Source organism: Cryptotermes secundus, unplaced genomic scaffold, assembly GCF_002891405.2.
Source record: "Cryptotermes secundus unplaced genomic scaffold, Csec_1.0 scaffold516, whole genome shotgun sequence".
In the NCBI taxonomy this organism is placed as follows: Eukaryota; Metazoa; Arthropoda; class Insecta; order Blattodea; family Kalotermitidae; genus Cryptotermes; species Cryptotermes secundus.
In genome coordinates this window covers 285-14,988 of record NW_019745084.1, presented here as the reverse complement: position 1 = coordinate 14,988, position 14,704 = coordinate 285, and the positions used below count along the sequence as shown (strand labels likewise).

General features: G+C 40.0%; 1 protein-coding gene across 1 annotated transcript in view; it reads right to left on the bottom strand.

Annotated features, from left to right (window-relative positions):
- The window catches only part of LOC111874901 (xenotropic and polytropic retrovirus receptor 1), a gene marked incomplete at its 5' end in the record, with an annotated part of 19,613 nt that overhangs the window by 4,674 nt on the left and 235 nt on the right, over window positions 1-14,704 (bottom strand). The window contains 6 exons of the mRNA XM_023870764.2: window positions 1,260-1,393; window positions 5,480-5,649; window positions 8,904-9,098; window positions 9,187-9,334; window positions 10,200-10,567; window positions 12,628-12,889. Of these exons, the coding sequence (XP_023726532.2) occupies window positions 1,260-1,393; window positions 5,480-5,649; window positions 8,904-9,098; window positions 9,187-9,334; window positions 10,200-10,567; window positions 12,628-12,889 (1,277 nt within the window). The remainder of the gene's footprint in view (window positions 1-1,259; window positions 1,394-5,479; window positions 5,650-8,903; window positions 9,099-9,186; window positions 9,335-10,199; window positions 10,568-12,627; window positions 12,890-14,704) is intronic.

The window sequence follows — 14,704 nt, the reverse complement described above, 5'->3', positions numbered from 1 at the left end:
TCGTTACATTGGGAAAAAATGGTGTTTCTAACATATGTTTCCTACTAAAATACACCCTGAGGTTTGGTCTCTGAATTATTCCCATCAGCATAAGAAAACCTAGGAATATCCTAATTTCATTCAAAGTTGTGGGAACCCACTTTTGAAAGCTCTATTTTATTAGCGTCAGGGGCAAGAAACTGTCCCGCCAGAGAAGTTACGTGACCAAATGCCATGTTGCTCCGATAAGAGGGTGTTGCGAAGCAGAAAAGGAATAACAGATTCATAAATGTTGACACGGGCGTCAGCCAACTTTAACACCTAGGTTCGTAACATCGTAAATCAGACACGGCTTCTTTGTCGCCAGTAAGCCAAGCCAGTAATAAAAAAATACACACAGATAACAAGCACTCAATGAAAGTTAGCTAACAAATTATCTCTCTGTAAGCAAGTGTGAGTTGGAACAACTCTTTCGTAAGCAGCAGACACCAGATGCTTTGTCCCAAGCAAAGCGAGTAAAAAAAATACCACACACAAACAGATAGCGAGGAATGAAAGAAGTCAGTGTTAGCTGACATATACATTCACTGGAAGTACACACATCAGAGCGTAGGCGTTAAGAATTCTTAGTGAAAAGTTTGGACGCAACATATGCGGCGCGCACGCTTACAGCACGGCTTTGAGTGGACGCAGACGGTGCGTCGCACACGCTTAGGGATTTAAATGGCTCCGCTAAAAGTCACGCTCGAGGGGTTAAAGATGACATGTGAGGCACAGAAAGAACTCTTCATTAAAGATTAGAGACTGCATGATTTTGTAGATAAAACTGACATGTATAATTATATTAACAAATGCTGCCAAATTTACTCTACATTTACCAATTTAAATCTATTTTCACGCTTCCCTTCCATGTGTGACAAGACTCTGGTGCCTACACTTCTGTTTGGCAACAATTCTTGGTCTTCTAAGTGTCCAATCCTCATGAGGATTCCATGCCAATATTGAGAATTAATTTATTGTCTCACCATCTGACCTACACATTCTGTAAACCATGACCTCCTTCCTAGTAATATTAGAAGAATGTAAATCACAGAATGCATCACTTTTCCATTTTTGGCTTCAGTTAACTTATGTAGAAATATTTTCTTTAGCTTTGTGTTCTTGAACACTTGCACCATATGGTCCTCCTCTATTTCTGCCCCCACCCAGAAAAAAACCCACATCAATTTAGTACGACATGATACAATTACAATACAATGGAAAACTTATGCATTACATACCTGAATACTTCTAATGGTGAGAGAATGGAAATCATAATATCACTATGAACATAACCCATCGTAGTGAGAGATAAGTTCAGTGCCCAACCAAACCGTAAGATGAAATCCTCCACAATCGCAAAGTAATAGTAACCCTGAAAGAAGAAACTAAACATAAGGCTGACAAATTAAGATAATGTGATATGTACACCCACTGGCAAGTAATAGCTGTGAGAACAGGTGATAGTACAACAGCTGTTGTCAGGGAATTCCTCCATGGACACCTTGCTTCCCTAGCAATGAGAGAACACGAGTCAGATGAGAACTAGAGCTGTGATAAGTAAGAAGCTGGTAGCCGAGACTGGGAATAGTTCGGAAATGCACAGGAAGGGGAACATGTCATCAGAAACCACTATGAAGCAACAGCTAGCAAAGACTGGGAAGACTTTATGCATACTGTAGTCACAGTGATCTTTGAAACATGTAACTCAGTGTCGTAATTATTTGTAGGTACATCCTGCAAGTGTCCGATAAATCCAATTACCAATCCAAACCCTGTCTACAGTCACTCCATTACGTGTCAATACTTAAAAGCCCGAGTTACATACAACAGTTTTCAGTTGCTAAGTTTCTGACTTCACCCATCACCTGGTATTCCATACAGAACATAACATTCTGGGAAACAGATTTGTTCTCTCATTAAATAAAATGAGGGGAGGCACCTACTCATTGGATTACAATGACTTCAATTAGTTCTAGCAGGTGTCTAAGAACAGAAACATATTCACTATCTCGAACACGGTGCTCTGTCCAAAATACCAGATGATGGACAAAGACCAGAAAACCACAAATCCTTGGTGCTATTTATGGTTCTTGAAACCCTTTAGAACTGATTAACAGTTCTGGCTGAGCTGTCCTTGTGTCATCTCTGTAGAAGGATCAGCCCCAGCATTCTGACGTTCATCTGTAACTAAGTGAGTCTTCTTAACCCAGATATCACTACTGAAGATTTCTCTGAGGAGCAGTGGATCTGAATACTGAGGAAAATCTTTGATGCAAGTGATTTAAAACAAAGATTATTGATTTGGTATCACTGAAATTAAATATTAAATGAACTAAAACCTTAAACAGGGGTTCAAATGTATATTTTAACAATTGTGATAAGCAAATTTCTTTCTTACTAACACATTCTGAGAAATTAACAATTTTACTGCAACCAAGAGAATGTCTTAATACGAGTTAAATATTGTGGCATGTAGACCATTGCTAGGCAACGACCACAAAATAAGAAACTATGCAACAGTCATTGTAACAGCTTCATTAGGATGCAATTGCTTCTTTCCACATCCTTCTAATTCACCATTCAACTCTAGTCTACAGTTGCGTACATTTCCTTCGGCAGGTCAATGTCATCTCATCACCTGCCAGTACAAATCTGTAGGGCTAAACTTCACCAACCGCACAACCTACTTACCTCCCAGGAAGGAGGACAAACTGTAAGGGCAGGTGAAGGGGTGATGATCTTGATCAGCCAAAAGCAATGTCCACGACTTCGGCTATCAACAGAACTGTAAAATAAACAACACACCGAAAGCCTCAAAGCAAGACTCACTATAAATGTATTGTGGCATACAGACCTGTTGCTAAGCAGTGACTTTGTAAACAGCTGCCGTTGCTAGGTAATGCCTGCAACATACATGCATGCAACAATAGGACAGGTTATGCAACCTGTTTCTAAGCAAGGGTTCAGCAAACAAGTTTCCGCGGCAACAGGCACCAATGCAACAATATGAGAACAGTGTTCTCTATATGGTCTGTGCTGATAAGTTATAAGCAGGACAATTTGAAGCAACGAGCAGTTGTTGGAGTTGTCAGCAGTTCAGCTGAGTGAAGTGACGTGAAGTAGCTGGTTGGTGAGTGAGAGTCAGTTGTCAGTTGGAAGTCAGCCTGTGAAAAGAAGACTAGGAGGTTACTGCGAAATGGCCGCCAGTCTGGGACCACAGTTAGTTGTGTTGTCAGTTGACAAAGAGTTCTGCATGGGAGGCTGTGACAGGAAGACCTGAGTGTGGGAAACTGAAGAATCTCCCTCAGCAGAAGCTGAAAACTGCTAATGGAGACTGTAACAGACTGAGGACACTGTTCTGTGTGTCAGTGAGCCATAAAGTGTAGTTATGAGTGATGTATACAAGTGGTCAATACATCCAATTCACCAATCCATACCCCGGCTATGGTCACATACCCAAGAGAGAACCAGTGAGGTCTGATGCCAGTGCTGTCAAGCATGGAGGTATCAGAGGTCCCCTCTATTGGAGGCCAAAACAAAGCAATGAATATCTGAAGATATGGCAGAAGAAGTATTGTAATTATCTTTAGTTAAGAGCCAGTATCCAGTAAATCCAATTGTCCACCTGAACCATATGCACAGTCATTAACTCATGACAATATATTGTAGCATGCAGACCTGTTGTTAATGACTCTGTAGACAATGTCCATTGCTAGGAAATAGTTTCCTAACATGCACCAATAGACTAACTGGGAAGTGGTGCTCTCTAAGCAGTCTGTGTGACAGCTGCATGACGCAACAGAAGAACTGTTGGAAGCAGTGTTTTCTATGTGGTCTGTGCTGAGGTGTTATAAACAGGACAAATCTAGAATTTAGTTGAGAGAGAATTGCTGGCCAGTATGGATATGGACATAGAAGCTGAGGAAGCAATGGCATTGGAAGCTGTTACAAGGCGACAACTGATGAAGATACAGCATAATGAGAAGACTCAGTACATGCTAGAGTGGATTGTAGTGTGTGTGAATTAGCAATAGTGCTATAGTTACTAGTTACAATCTGTAAGTGTCAATAAATCCCATTACCAATCCAAACTCTGTTTATAGTCACTCCATCATGTGACAATATATTCCGAAACCAAATGATATTCCTCACTCAATGACAATAGACATACCCACATAAAGACTTTTGCTCACATGTATTAAACGTTCAAGAAATTTTCATTATGCCCCAAAATTTACAGCCAGTGACTAAGGGGTTCTGGAAGTTCCTCAGTTAATCTGGACAGCGGATAATCAAGAATCTCGATGGAGCAATGTCCTTCCTAAATCTAATAGCTGCTGAGTTAGTCAGTAAATTTCCATGTTTTTTTGAACTGGAAGGTTCACTACCCTATTCACAAGAGCCTATGATTGGTCCCTATCCTGAGCCAAATGAATCCAACCCTCATCTTCAAGATCCATTTATGCCTCCATCCTTTAAGTGGCACCTCTCCAATTTCTCCTACCAAAACTACCTATGTATTTCTATTTGCCCCAATTCACTCTATATATGCTCTGCTCATTGCATACCATTTGATTTGATCATTGTAATAATGTCTGGCATGGAGTACAAATTATCAACGTCCATGATGTGTACGTACTGACCGTCTTTTAGTGCACACAATCTCACTTGTCACTTCACTACATGTTTCAGCATCACTGTGCCATCCTCAGGTGTGTTATTTACGTTAAATTATTGCACTGCTTGCCATCATGTGTCATTTGTAAAATGATTTAAACTGTATATTCGTCATGTACTACAATAAAATTTATATATTAAAATTTTGATAAGATTTATCATCTTATATGTCGCATTTCAAACTCGTGTATTATATAAGTCTTCCGCTATGGGAGTCGTTCTTCCTATATTCTGTGTATACTGCGTCTTGTGACGTGTCCTCCTCTTGTGGCTGCGTGCGTTGTATGTGAGTTTGAAATACGACGTATAAGATGATAAATCTTAACAAAATTTTAATATATAAATATTATTACACATTTTAAATCATTTTACAAACAACACATGATGGCGAGCAGTGCAATAGTTTAACGTATATAACACACCTGAGGATGGCACAGTGATGCTGAAACATGTAGTGAAGTGACAAGTGAGACTGTGTGCACTAGAAGACAGTCAATACATACACATCACAGACGTGAATCAGTGCAACAGGATGCTAAAATACAACATTACAAATTACCAAGCTCACCATCATGCAGTTTTATCCAGCCTCCTGTTACCTCCTTTTAGGTCAAAATATTCCCCTCAGCATCCTGTTCTTGAACACCCTCAATTTACTGAACTGAATGGCAGCAGGCATTCCTTAAATTTAATCTGTTGAATTTGATACAGCAAGATTTAATGAAAAGAAGATACCTCTCAAATTCATGCACATATAGGCAGGCTAATCACAATCACTTACAGTTGATGAATAGACTACTTCCTCTCGCAAATATTTGTTGTCTCCTGCTTTCTTATCGAACAAGCCCCAATCCATCTTGATGTCCCATGTGTAAGCATAACAGGAGCTCAGTATTGATGCCATCACCCACAAATAGAAATACGGGTTTTCTGTCGTTACTCGATATGCATCTATGTAAAAAGTAAATATGTGGTTAGCATGACATGCCACGATGTAATAGCAGTCAAACAGCCCTAAGCTAGACCAGTGCAGATGAGGGGCCTGAAGATTAACAGTTATGTAACATTAAGACCTCTGACATATGGAACTACAGTGTGATTATCTCACAACTGTTGGCAGGTTGAAGAGTATGAAACTCTTCCTGCCCAGTCAGGCCATCGAGACTCAAAACTGCTAGTAGAACTGACATGCCTACAGGCCAACAAATCACAAACAAAACCCCCCCAGGTTACAGCAGATGCATGACATTCTCTCTGTTAAGCACACACTCCTGCCTCAGCAAAATAACATTTACTTCCAGTTATTATGTGGTGCAATCCAAAAGTTCCCGATCTTACCTAGATCTTATTCTGCACCATCACCTTCAAAGTAGTCCCCTTGGGAGCGCATATACCAATCCCAGCGTTTCTGCCACTTTTCAAATGCATCCTGGAAGTCTTTCTTTGTTAGGGTGTTCAGTATCGTCTGCGTTTCCACTTGAATTTCCTCAACTGTATCAAATCTTCGCCCCTTCAACTTGAGTTTCATCTTGGGGAAGAGAAAGAAGTCACACAGAGCTAAGTCTGGCAAGTACGGTGGGTGGGGAACAACTGCCATCTTGTTTTTGGCCAAAAATTCCTGCACAATGTAAGCCGTATGCGGTCGAGTGTTGTCCTGGTGGAGTAACCAGTTGTTTGTGGGCCACTTCTCTGGACGTTTTTGTCTCATGTCCTCCCTCAAATGCCTTTGAACATCGCAATACAACTCTTTATTGACTGTCTGGCCAGGAGGGATGAACTCCTTATGAACAATCCCATCAATATCAAAAAAACAGATCGACATGGACTTAATGTTGCTCTTGACTTGTCGAGCTTTTTTTGGCTGAGGTGAAGAAGGGCTATTCCATTGCAACGATTGCTGCTTGCTTTCAGGGTCGTAGCCATAAACCCAACTTTCGTCACCAGTGACAACCTTCGAAAGAAAGTTGGGATCCTCTTGAAGCTGTTGCTGAAGTTCCCTGCAGACTTCCAAGCGATGCTGCTTCTGTTCATTTTGCAGCAGTCGTGGCACAAACTTCGCCACAATCCTCATGTTCAGTTCCTCTGACAAAATTCGTTGACATGTACCATAACTTAGTCCTAAGGTGTTACAGAGGTCTTGGATGGTCAGTCTACTATCTTGCAGAATCAGATCCCTAACTTTCGCGACATTTTCTGGTGTTTTGCCCATTGATGGCCGTCCCGAACGATTGTCATCATCAGTCAATGTTCAGCCATTTTTAAAACGCTTATTTGTAAGTAAGTGTGTGTCTGGCCTAAACTGTTTTCACAAAAAGCTTGCTTCAACATTTGGTGCATTTCTGCAGCGGTTTTCTCAAGTTTGAAACAAAACTTTATATACAGACATGCTGCACTCTCAGGTCAGCCATCGCAAAACCGCAAATTCACAGAAACACAACAATGGAAATACGTTCACCAACAATAAACCCAACCACTCAACTCGATGCCGCTTGCCACACTGATTCAAGAAGGATGTGTGAGGAGACACCTAGTGGTATTTTGATGTACTCATAACCATTCACGCGCAAAATTCAAATTTCGGAAACTTTTGGATTGCCCCACGTAAGTTCCTTGTGGAAACACAGCAAACTTTAAACTTGAAAACCCAGTTTCCTATGCAAAGGATTTGACGGACCACTGCAGCTGATGGAAGCACCATTAAGTAAACTGTAAATGAATAACTCCACCATCAGCTTCTTAGAGAAATGAAATCTATACTGCTGTAAAATTTCAGCTACTGGGAAACAGGAGATTTTGCCATCAAACATTTGGTAACATTTTAATTACAGTGAAGTTCCTATTTCATGAATGTTTGGGGGAAATGGCTTTTCTTACATTTAATAGAAGTTTTCACCAAATGGAGGCTATGCAAAACTTCATCATGGAAATTTTCATCTTATAATAAGACTTACTGCTGTAACCGCACCATGCAGGAACCTCAGCAACGTTTTTCATTTACATTCTTGATTACAATGTACTACATGTAAACGAACTGTATTACTGTTAACGCAAGATGATACAGAATTGACCCCAGCACCAGCAGATGCCAAGGACGACATCTGGTCTTTCTGAGGAACAAGCGAGCTGCAGGTCACTTGAAAACCCAGAATGGAGCAGGAAGTATCCCACTGCGTTTTCTGGGAATTTCAATGCTTAACTTCAATGGTACGAGTCTTTGAAAATTTGATACTTTACAGATACGAGTCACAATTATTATCAAAGGGGCGTACCGAGCGATCGTTAGCATACCTTCATTTATTTGAGAGCTGTCAGAAGGACCGTCTTGTACTTAGGCCCAAATTAACAAGGATCTTGTTAGGGATTGGCAGAATGTCAATGAGAGTAACACCCAAATTTTAGGTTCAGCCAATCAGCAAAATTTCAGAGGAGAGGAAACCAGGTGTTCCCAGAACCGTCAGGACTTCTGCCTCTCCAGAGCAGTTGCAAAAAGTGAATAACAGGAGTGAGTGGCCAAAAGGGAATAACAGGAGTCAGTCATCTAAAGTGAGTAACAGGAGTGACCACCCGGAAGTTAAATCGGGGTTGGCCGAGTCCAGTGCACAAATTCAAAGTGCTACAGCCTTGTAATGTGCAATTCTAGTTCACATCTATAATAAAGAGCAACAGTGTTTGTGAAGTGCAAGTTTTAAGTGTTTTCTCTCTTTCCTTGTGTGAGCAAGGCCCAGAAGTCGCCCTGCGACAGAATCTCGTCCTACCGTCTGAGCAGTCGAAACCCCAAACGCCTGCCTATCCACGTCTCACCTTTGTTTTCCCTGTTCCAAATTCGTGGATTTCACCGAAGTTCACTGGCGCATATAGAAATTCAAATTCAAAGTAATCCCACACCCTAGCCTGAACCAGACAGCAAGAAGGAAGCGACAGAGTATAAAGTGAAACCAAACGTGTAGGTGAACATGACGGCGGTTATACTGCATATGATAAAACAATTGATTTACATAAGCAATGTAGGAAATGGGTTCCACAAAATAATTATATAATTAGTAATATCAAATTCTGTGGTCATTTCTGGTATGGACAAAAACATGAACATCGTTTGACATGCAGCTTTATTTTAACAGAAGATAAAGATGTTAGATCTGGTCCATTCTAGTTGTTCAGAAAAATGATCAAGAGAAAATATTTTTATGGAAGCAATGGTTACTAACCTGTATATATCACATTCATTGTGCTGAACAGCATAACAAGGAAAGAAGTGGCATACTTTCCAGCATTCACAAGATGAGGAAAAGCTTCCTTTGTGTCTCTGTAACGTCGCAGACACTGTGCAAATCTCCACCATGCTGGCAGACAGCCAACCAATGGACGTATTATTTGAGTATAATCAACACAAACATTTATATCTGTCAAAAAGTTGAACACAAAATATTATACATCAATTATAAACATATGTCATGCAATGCAACAAGACAATTAAATCCAATTTCTTACCATCTGCTGCCATCCAGTTGTCATTTGTCAGGTAGAAACAAATAAAATACTGAAAATCAACAAAAACTACTACTAAACTATTCAACTGATCAGCCAGCCAGAAGTCAGCAAAATTGACATAGAATAGTGGAGCTAAAATTATCCGACCCTGCAAAAAGAAATCAGAATACACTTGAGTTCTTTCTTGCAAACAAATTTTTCACAGAATATTGAAATACTGTCACAATAATCTCCAACAATTTTCCAAAATTCACTATAATAAAATATCAATATACTGAGAAACACAGAACAATGTTGCACTTTGTAAATAAAATGTATGAACAAATTTTATATAAAGAAGAAAGTCGTCTTCTGGGTTTAGGCACCGTGTATTCTTCGTTTTGGCTGACATTTCGGAGGAACGTAGCGCCTCCACCTTCCTCCACCTCCTCTGAAGATGGAGGTGCTACGTTCCTCCGAAACGTCAGCCAAAACGAAGAATACACAGTGCCTAAACCCAGAAGACGACTTTCTTCATAGTCATCGCCGTGAAAACCTCAAAACTTACAAATTTTATATAATTCTAATTTTCCCAGAATTGCTTCTCACATAAGGAAATGTGCAGGGCATCAAACATATGTCATTAAGGTCAACATTTTTCTGTAATGCTATAGAGAAAACAAGATCAGTTTGGAAATGGAGGCAAAAGTCTACAAGACTACATAAAGTCCTCTTTGTGACTTGGAAACCTACTGCCTATGAATAAAAATAGTGTGAGGTTCTTGTCACACAAAAGTTTTTTATTTATCAATCACATGATTCAGCCTACAGAGGCCATCATCGGGTGTTTCTTGATGAAATGAGTAAAAAAAAAAATGTTTGTGTGCCAGTAAGCCCTCCATTTTCATTTGTAAGCACCACAAAGAGGATGCAACGCTTTAACCTAGCAGTTAGTTGCAAACAGTCATAAATCTGAATTAATTCATTCAATGGATCCTTACCATCCAAATATTTATTAACTGCATATGACTTACCAGGACCTTCAATGCCCAAAATCTGGCTTCATGTCGGAAAGTCTTGGTCGGATTGAGGATGAACACAGCCATGATAGTAATGAGAGCTAATGGATTGACGTAAGGTGGAATGCTTAGAGAAGCACTGTACAAGAAGCTGAGAACACTCAGAGCCCACACGACTCCAAATATTGCAGCTAGTTCCATAATGTGTTGCTCTGAGAGGTGATTACGAGGATCCAGCTCAAATATGAGCACATGATTCACGCCAGATGATCGCCATCCATATACATTGATACCCATCAGGAATAGAAACTCAATAATGAGCAGTGGACCTCTGTATAGACGAAACACAATCCTCCAATCATCTCGAGAGCGATGAAAGATGCCTGAAAATACAGTAAAAATACATATTTACTGTTTTTATCTTCAGAAAACTGGACATTAACTTGCAGCATTATAAAGTAAATAGACAAATATTTCATGTTCAATTTATTTCGTACAGGATAGAAGTCCACATTGTGATACATACGATGGGGTATCCAAAAGAAACCGAACTAATTTTTTTGTGGGCAGAGCTTTTGTAGTACCGCGTTTTGCCGCTATGAGCGCATAGAGCTAACATTCCTGAGTCGATAAGCCAACTACCGTTGCTTCAGAAGGTAAGGACTAGTTTCGGCAGTTTATAGTGACAACTGTTTTGTGTGATCGTCGTTTTTGCAATGGCCCGAACACATGAAAATGTTGAAAAAATTCGTGAAATCATCAAGGAAGATCGACGACGGACCACTGAAGAAATTGTGGAGCTGTTGGGAGTGACTTGGAGCTCAGTTCAGCGAATTTTGACAGAAGATTTGGGAATGAAAAGGGTGGCTGCAAAATTCGTGCCACGACTGCTGACTGCTGAACAAAAACAAGGTCGCGTGGAAGCATGCTGTGCTTTGAAAGAAGAGTCCCGAAATGATCAAAACTTTTTTCAGCGTTTTGCTGTTATTGCTGAGGTGAAGGAAAAAAACGACGGAGGCGCTGTCAAGCATCTCAAAAGATGAATTTAGACAATGTTTTGAAAAATGGAATAAAAGATTAGACAAGTGTATTAGTGTAAGTGGAGAGTACTTTGAAGGGGATTGAAGGTTTGTGCTTAAAATTTGAATAAATAAGTTTAAAAAAAATAAGTTCGGTTTCTTTTGGGTACCCCCTCGTATAGCAAAATCTCTATATTATCATCTTCTACAGGCACTCACAGGGCAAAGAAAACTGTTGGTCCTGACATAATATATTTATAGACTATAATCTCTCTCACATACTGTTACATCCTGTTGTGCAAATCACTACATATAATGTTTATTATAGTCCTGTCAACACACCACTATTTCCCGCAGTTGAGGTTCGCTGTCTAGGGTGACACGTTTCACTACGTGCCATTTTGAGGCCCAGTTTTACATTACAATTATTCTATTATGTACTTAGTGCAAATCTTCCATGTCAACCAAGCAAATCCACTGGTGTTTCATACACTATACAAGATGTCCCAGGAGGAATGGTCAGTATTCCGGGATGTCATAGCATCGGTCAGTCTAAGCAAAAAAAGTATGTATGTACACGTGTCTTATTCTGAACGGTGTGTTATAGTTACAGTAATATTGTCACGTGTTGGGTGTATAACACTGTATTGGATATAGCGAATTTGATTTCACATTCGCTCTTACAATCACACAATTTACAAGCTCAACATTACTGCCATCGGCAGTATCACAAATACCAGACTGCATACTCTTCCCTGGCCAACTCGTAACTTGTAACTAACTCTTGAATAGTCTTCGCTGCTCCTTATTTAGCCCCGTTATGGACAACACAGAAAACAGTTACGTAATAGGAACCACTGTTGTCTGATGCCGTGTTTGCCGACAGCCTAGCAACGCTGTCGGGAGTTGTTTACTGCTGAGTACAAACGGCGGTATCCCGTGTTATGTCACCACTGGTGGGGTAGACGAAGGAGTGTTGACTTGCCTGTTACCTTAGTAAGGACAGCGATCCGATGGTGTTACGTCACCACTGGCGGGGGGAGGGGTGTCCTGCATAGCGCAACACATCACAACATTGAGTGTGCAAGAATTAATTGTAGTTATGATTTGTGAGTATCCAATAGATCCATTTACCAATCCAAACCCTGTTTATAAGTCACTAATACACGTGATGATATGCATGTCACTTTGGCGAACAGTAATGCTAACTGGTTCAAATGCTCACCACCTAACATACAATAAGTAAACTGTGCATTTAGACACACTTAAACAATTCTGCACATGTAAGGCAGTGTTGGCACTGTCTTTTTTCCAGCACTCATAATTCAATAAAAACTGATATATGAAAATAATGATCACCTTACAGAGACAACAAGTCATCTGAAAATAAAAAAAAACTTAATAAATAACATACAATTAAGCACCTGACAGCACAACTGCAATGAGAAGCACGATAAAGGAGCCTGAAAAGAGCCCAACTTTAAACGTGGTCCACGGGCTCTGCTGTTCTCCCAGAGGTGGCACCCTCAACCTTTTCATTGCTCTTTGGCGGTCGCCACCCTCCAGATCCTGGGTCACCATCGTCTCTGTTTCACGGATCAAACGGTCAATATCTTTATTAGTATTGAAATGTGATGACTCCACATTCTCTGTTCTCCAACGAGCACCGACATCAACATTCAGTAACTGCAAAGATAAATCTGAGTCAATATATGAGCTTCACTTTCACACACAACACACAATGTGCTTTATCATGTTGCAGAAGATACTAACCTACATTTGGCAAGATAATTATTATATATATAATCAGACACTTAAAAATTTGTATAATTTTATAAAGGTAAATTAACACCATCCAGTGTGACTTATAAAATATTTTTTTCCTTTTTAATTTTTTATGCTTGAAATGTTTCAGTCTTATAGACTGTCTTCAGAAGGATATTAATACAATTATAAACCACTATTACAATGTGTTTTCTGAATATTAACACTTTGCGGACTGCACACCCTTTAAAAGGTTTTTCGCTTTTAAACATGGCGGACCGTTCGCGTGTTAACAGGTTTTTAAAACACGATAAGTTGCAACACACTATACATCTCTCTGGCTCGACCTAGCTAGCACGTAGCTGCTTACAGCTGCGTTATAAGTCTCTGGAATGTCTGCTGACCAATCAGTTACTAGACCTCGCTGTAACTTAAAGGAAAATAAATGCCTTTACTTCTTCAAGCTTTATGTAGCAAGCTGTCAGTCAGTAGTTCAATATGGATCAAAGACCAAAGCAGTTGACACCCAAGCGATTTCTTGGAGAACAAGAAACATCTGACTTCTTCTCCGATAAGTTATCTGGCATCCCTTGTGAGTCTGCTAGTGATAACGACTCACAATCTGATAGTGAGTTTGGCAGGGGCGAACAAAAAATTGTGACCACAGACAGTGAAAGTGAAAGTGACCGTAGCTCCGACGAATGTGCGGGTAGCAACATTGCGGGGACAGCCACATGGGGAAAAGTAGACAAAAAGCCTGCTTTGGGACAGTTTACTGGAAATCCAGGGTGAAGCAAATTCCATCGGACCCAACGCAAGTGTCTGAAGTAGCGGAATTGTTTTTTGGAGATAGTGTCTTTGACATGCTATGTCAGATACTAACAGATACTATCTCCAACACCGTGAACATTATTACAGAAGTTATAAGGCGTTGAAGTGGGTGGATGTCACTTCAGCAAAAATGAGAAAATTTTTTGCAATTATCTTTCTAATGGGGCATACAAGGAGGGATAATCTGAAAGAGTATTGGTCAAGAGATCCATTTTTAGAAATTCCAATCTTTGGCAAACTAATGAGCCGTAAGAGATTTGAGCAAATTTGGTGGTGTTTGAATTTCAATGATAATGAACTGCAACCACAATCAACAAGCAGGCTTTTCAAAATTCAGCCCTTATTGAACTTTTTCATTCAGAAATTTCAGACAGTTCATAAGCCAAACCAACAACAGTCTTTGGACGAAACTGTGATTCCTTGGAGGGGAAGGCTTCGTATGCAAACATATAATCCTGGGAAACTTACAAAGTATGGCCTACTTGTTCGTGTAGTTACTGAAAGCACTTCAGGCTATATTGGAAATTTAGAAATTTATTCTGGTGAAGGAAAGAAATTACAAGAAACTATTCTTTCCGTTTTGGAACCCGATCTTGATCAAAATTACAATGTCTATCAAGACAATTATTATAACAGTGTGGCAACTGCAGAACACCTATTTTCGAGAAAAGTACGTGTTTGTGGAACAATTATGATGAACAGAGGCCTTCCTCCATACCTGAAAGAGGAATGTAAATCCCTGAAACGTGGTGAAACCACATTCAGGAGGAAGGGGGATATTCTTCTTCAGTCCTGGAGGGATACTCGTGTTGTGAACATGTTTTCCACAATTCACAATTCGAGCATGGTTGATGTTCAAAGGAGACATGGACAGGTAAAGAAGCCTGTTTGTATTTCCGAGTATAA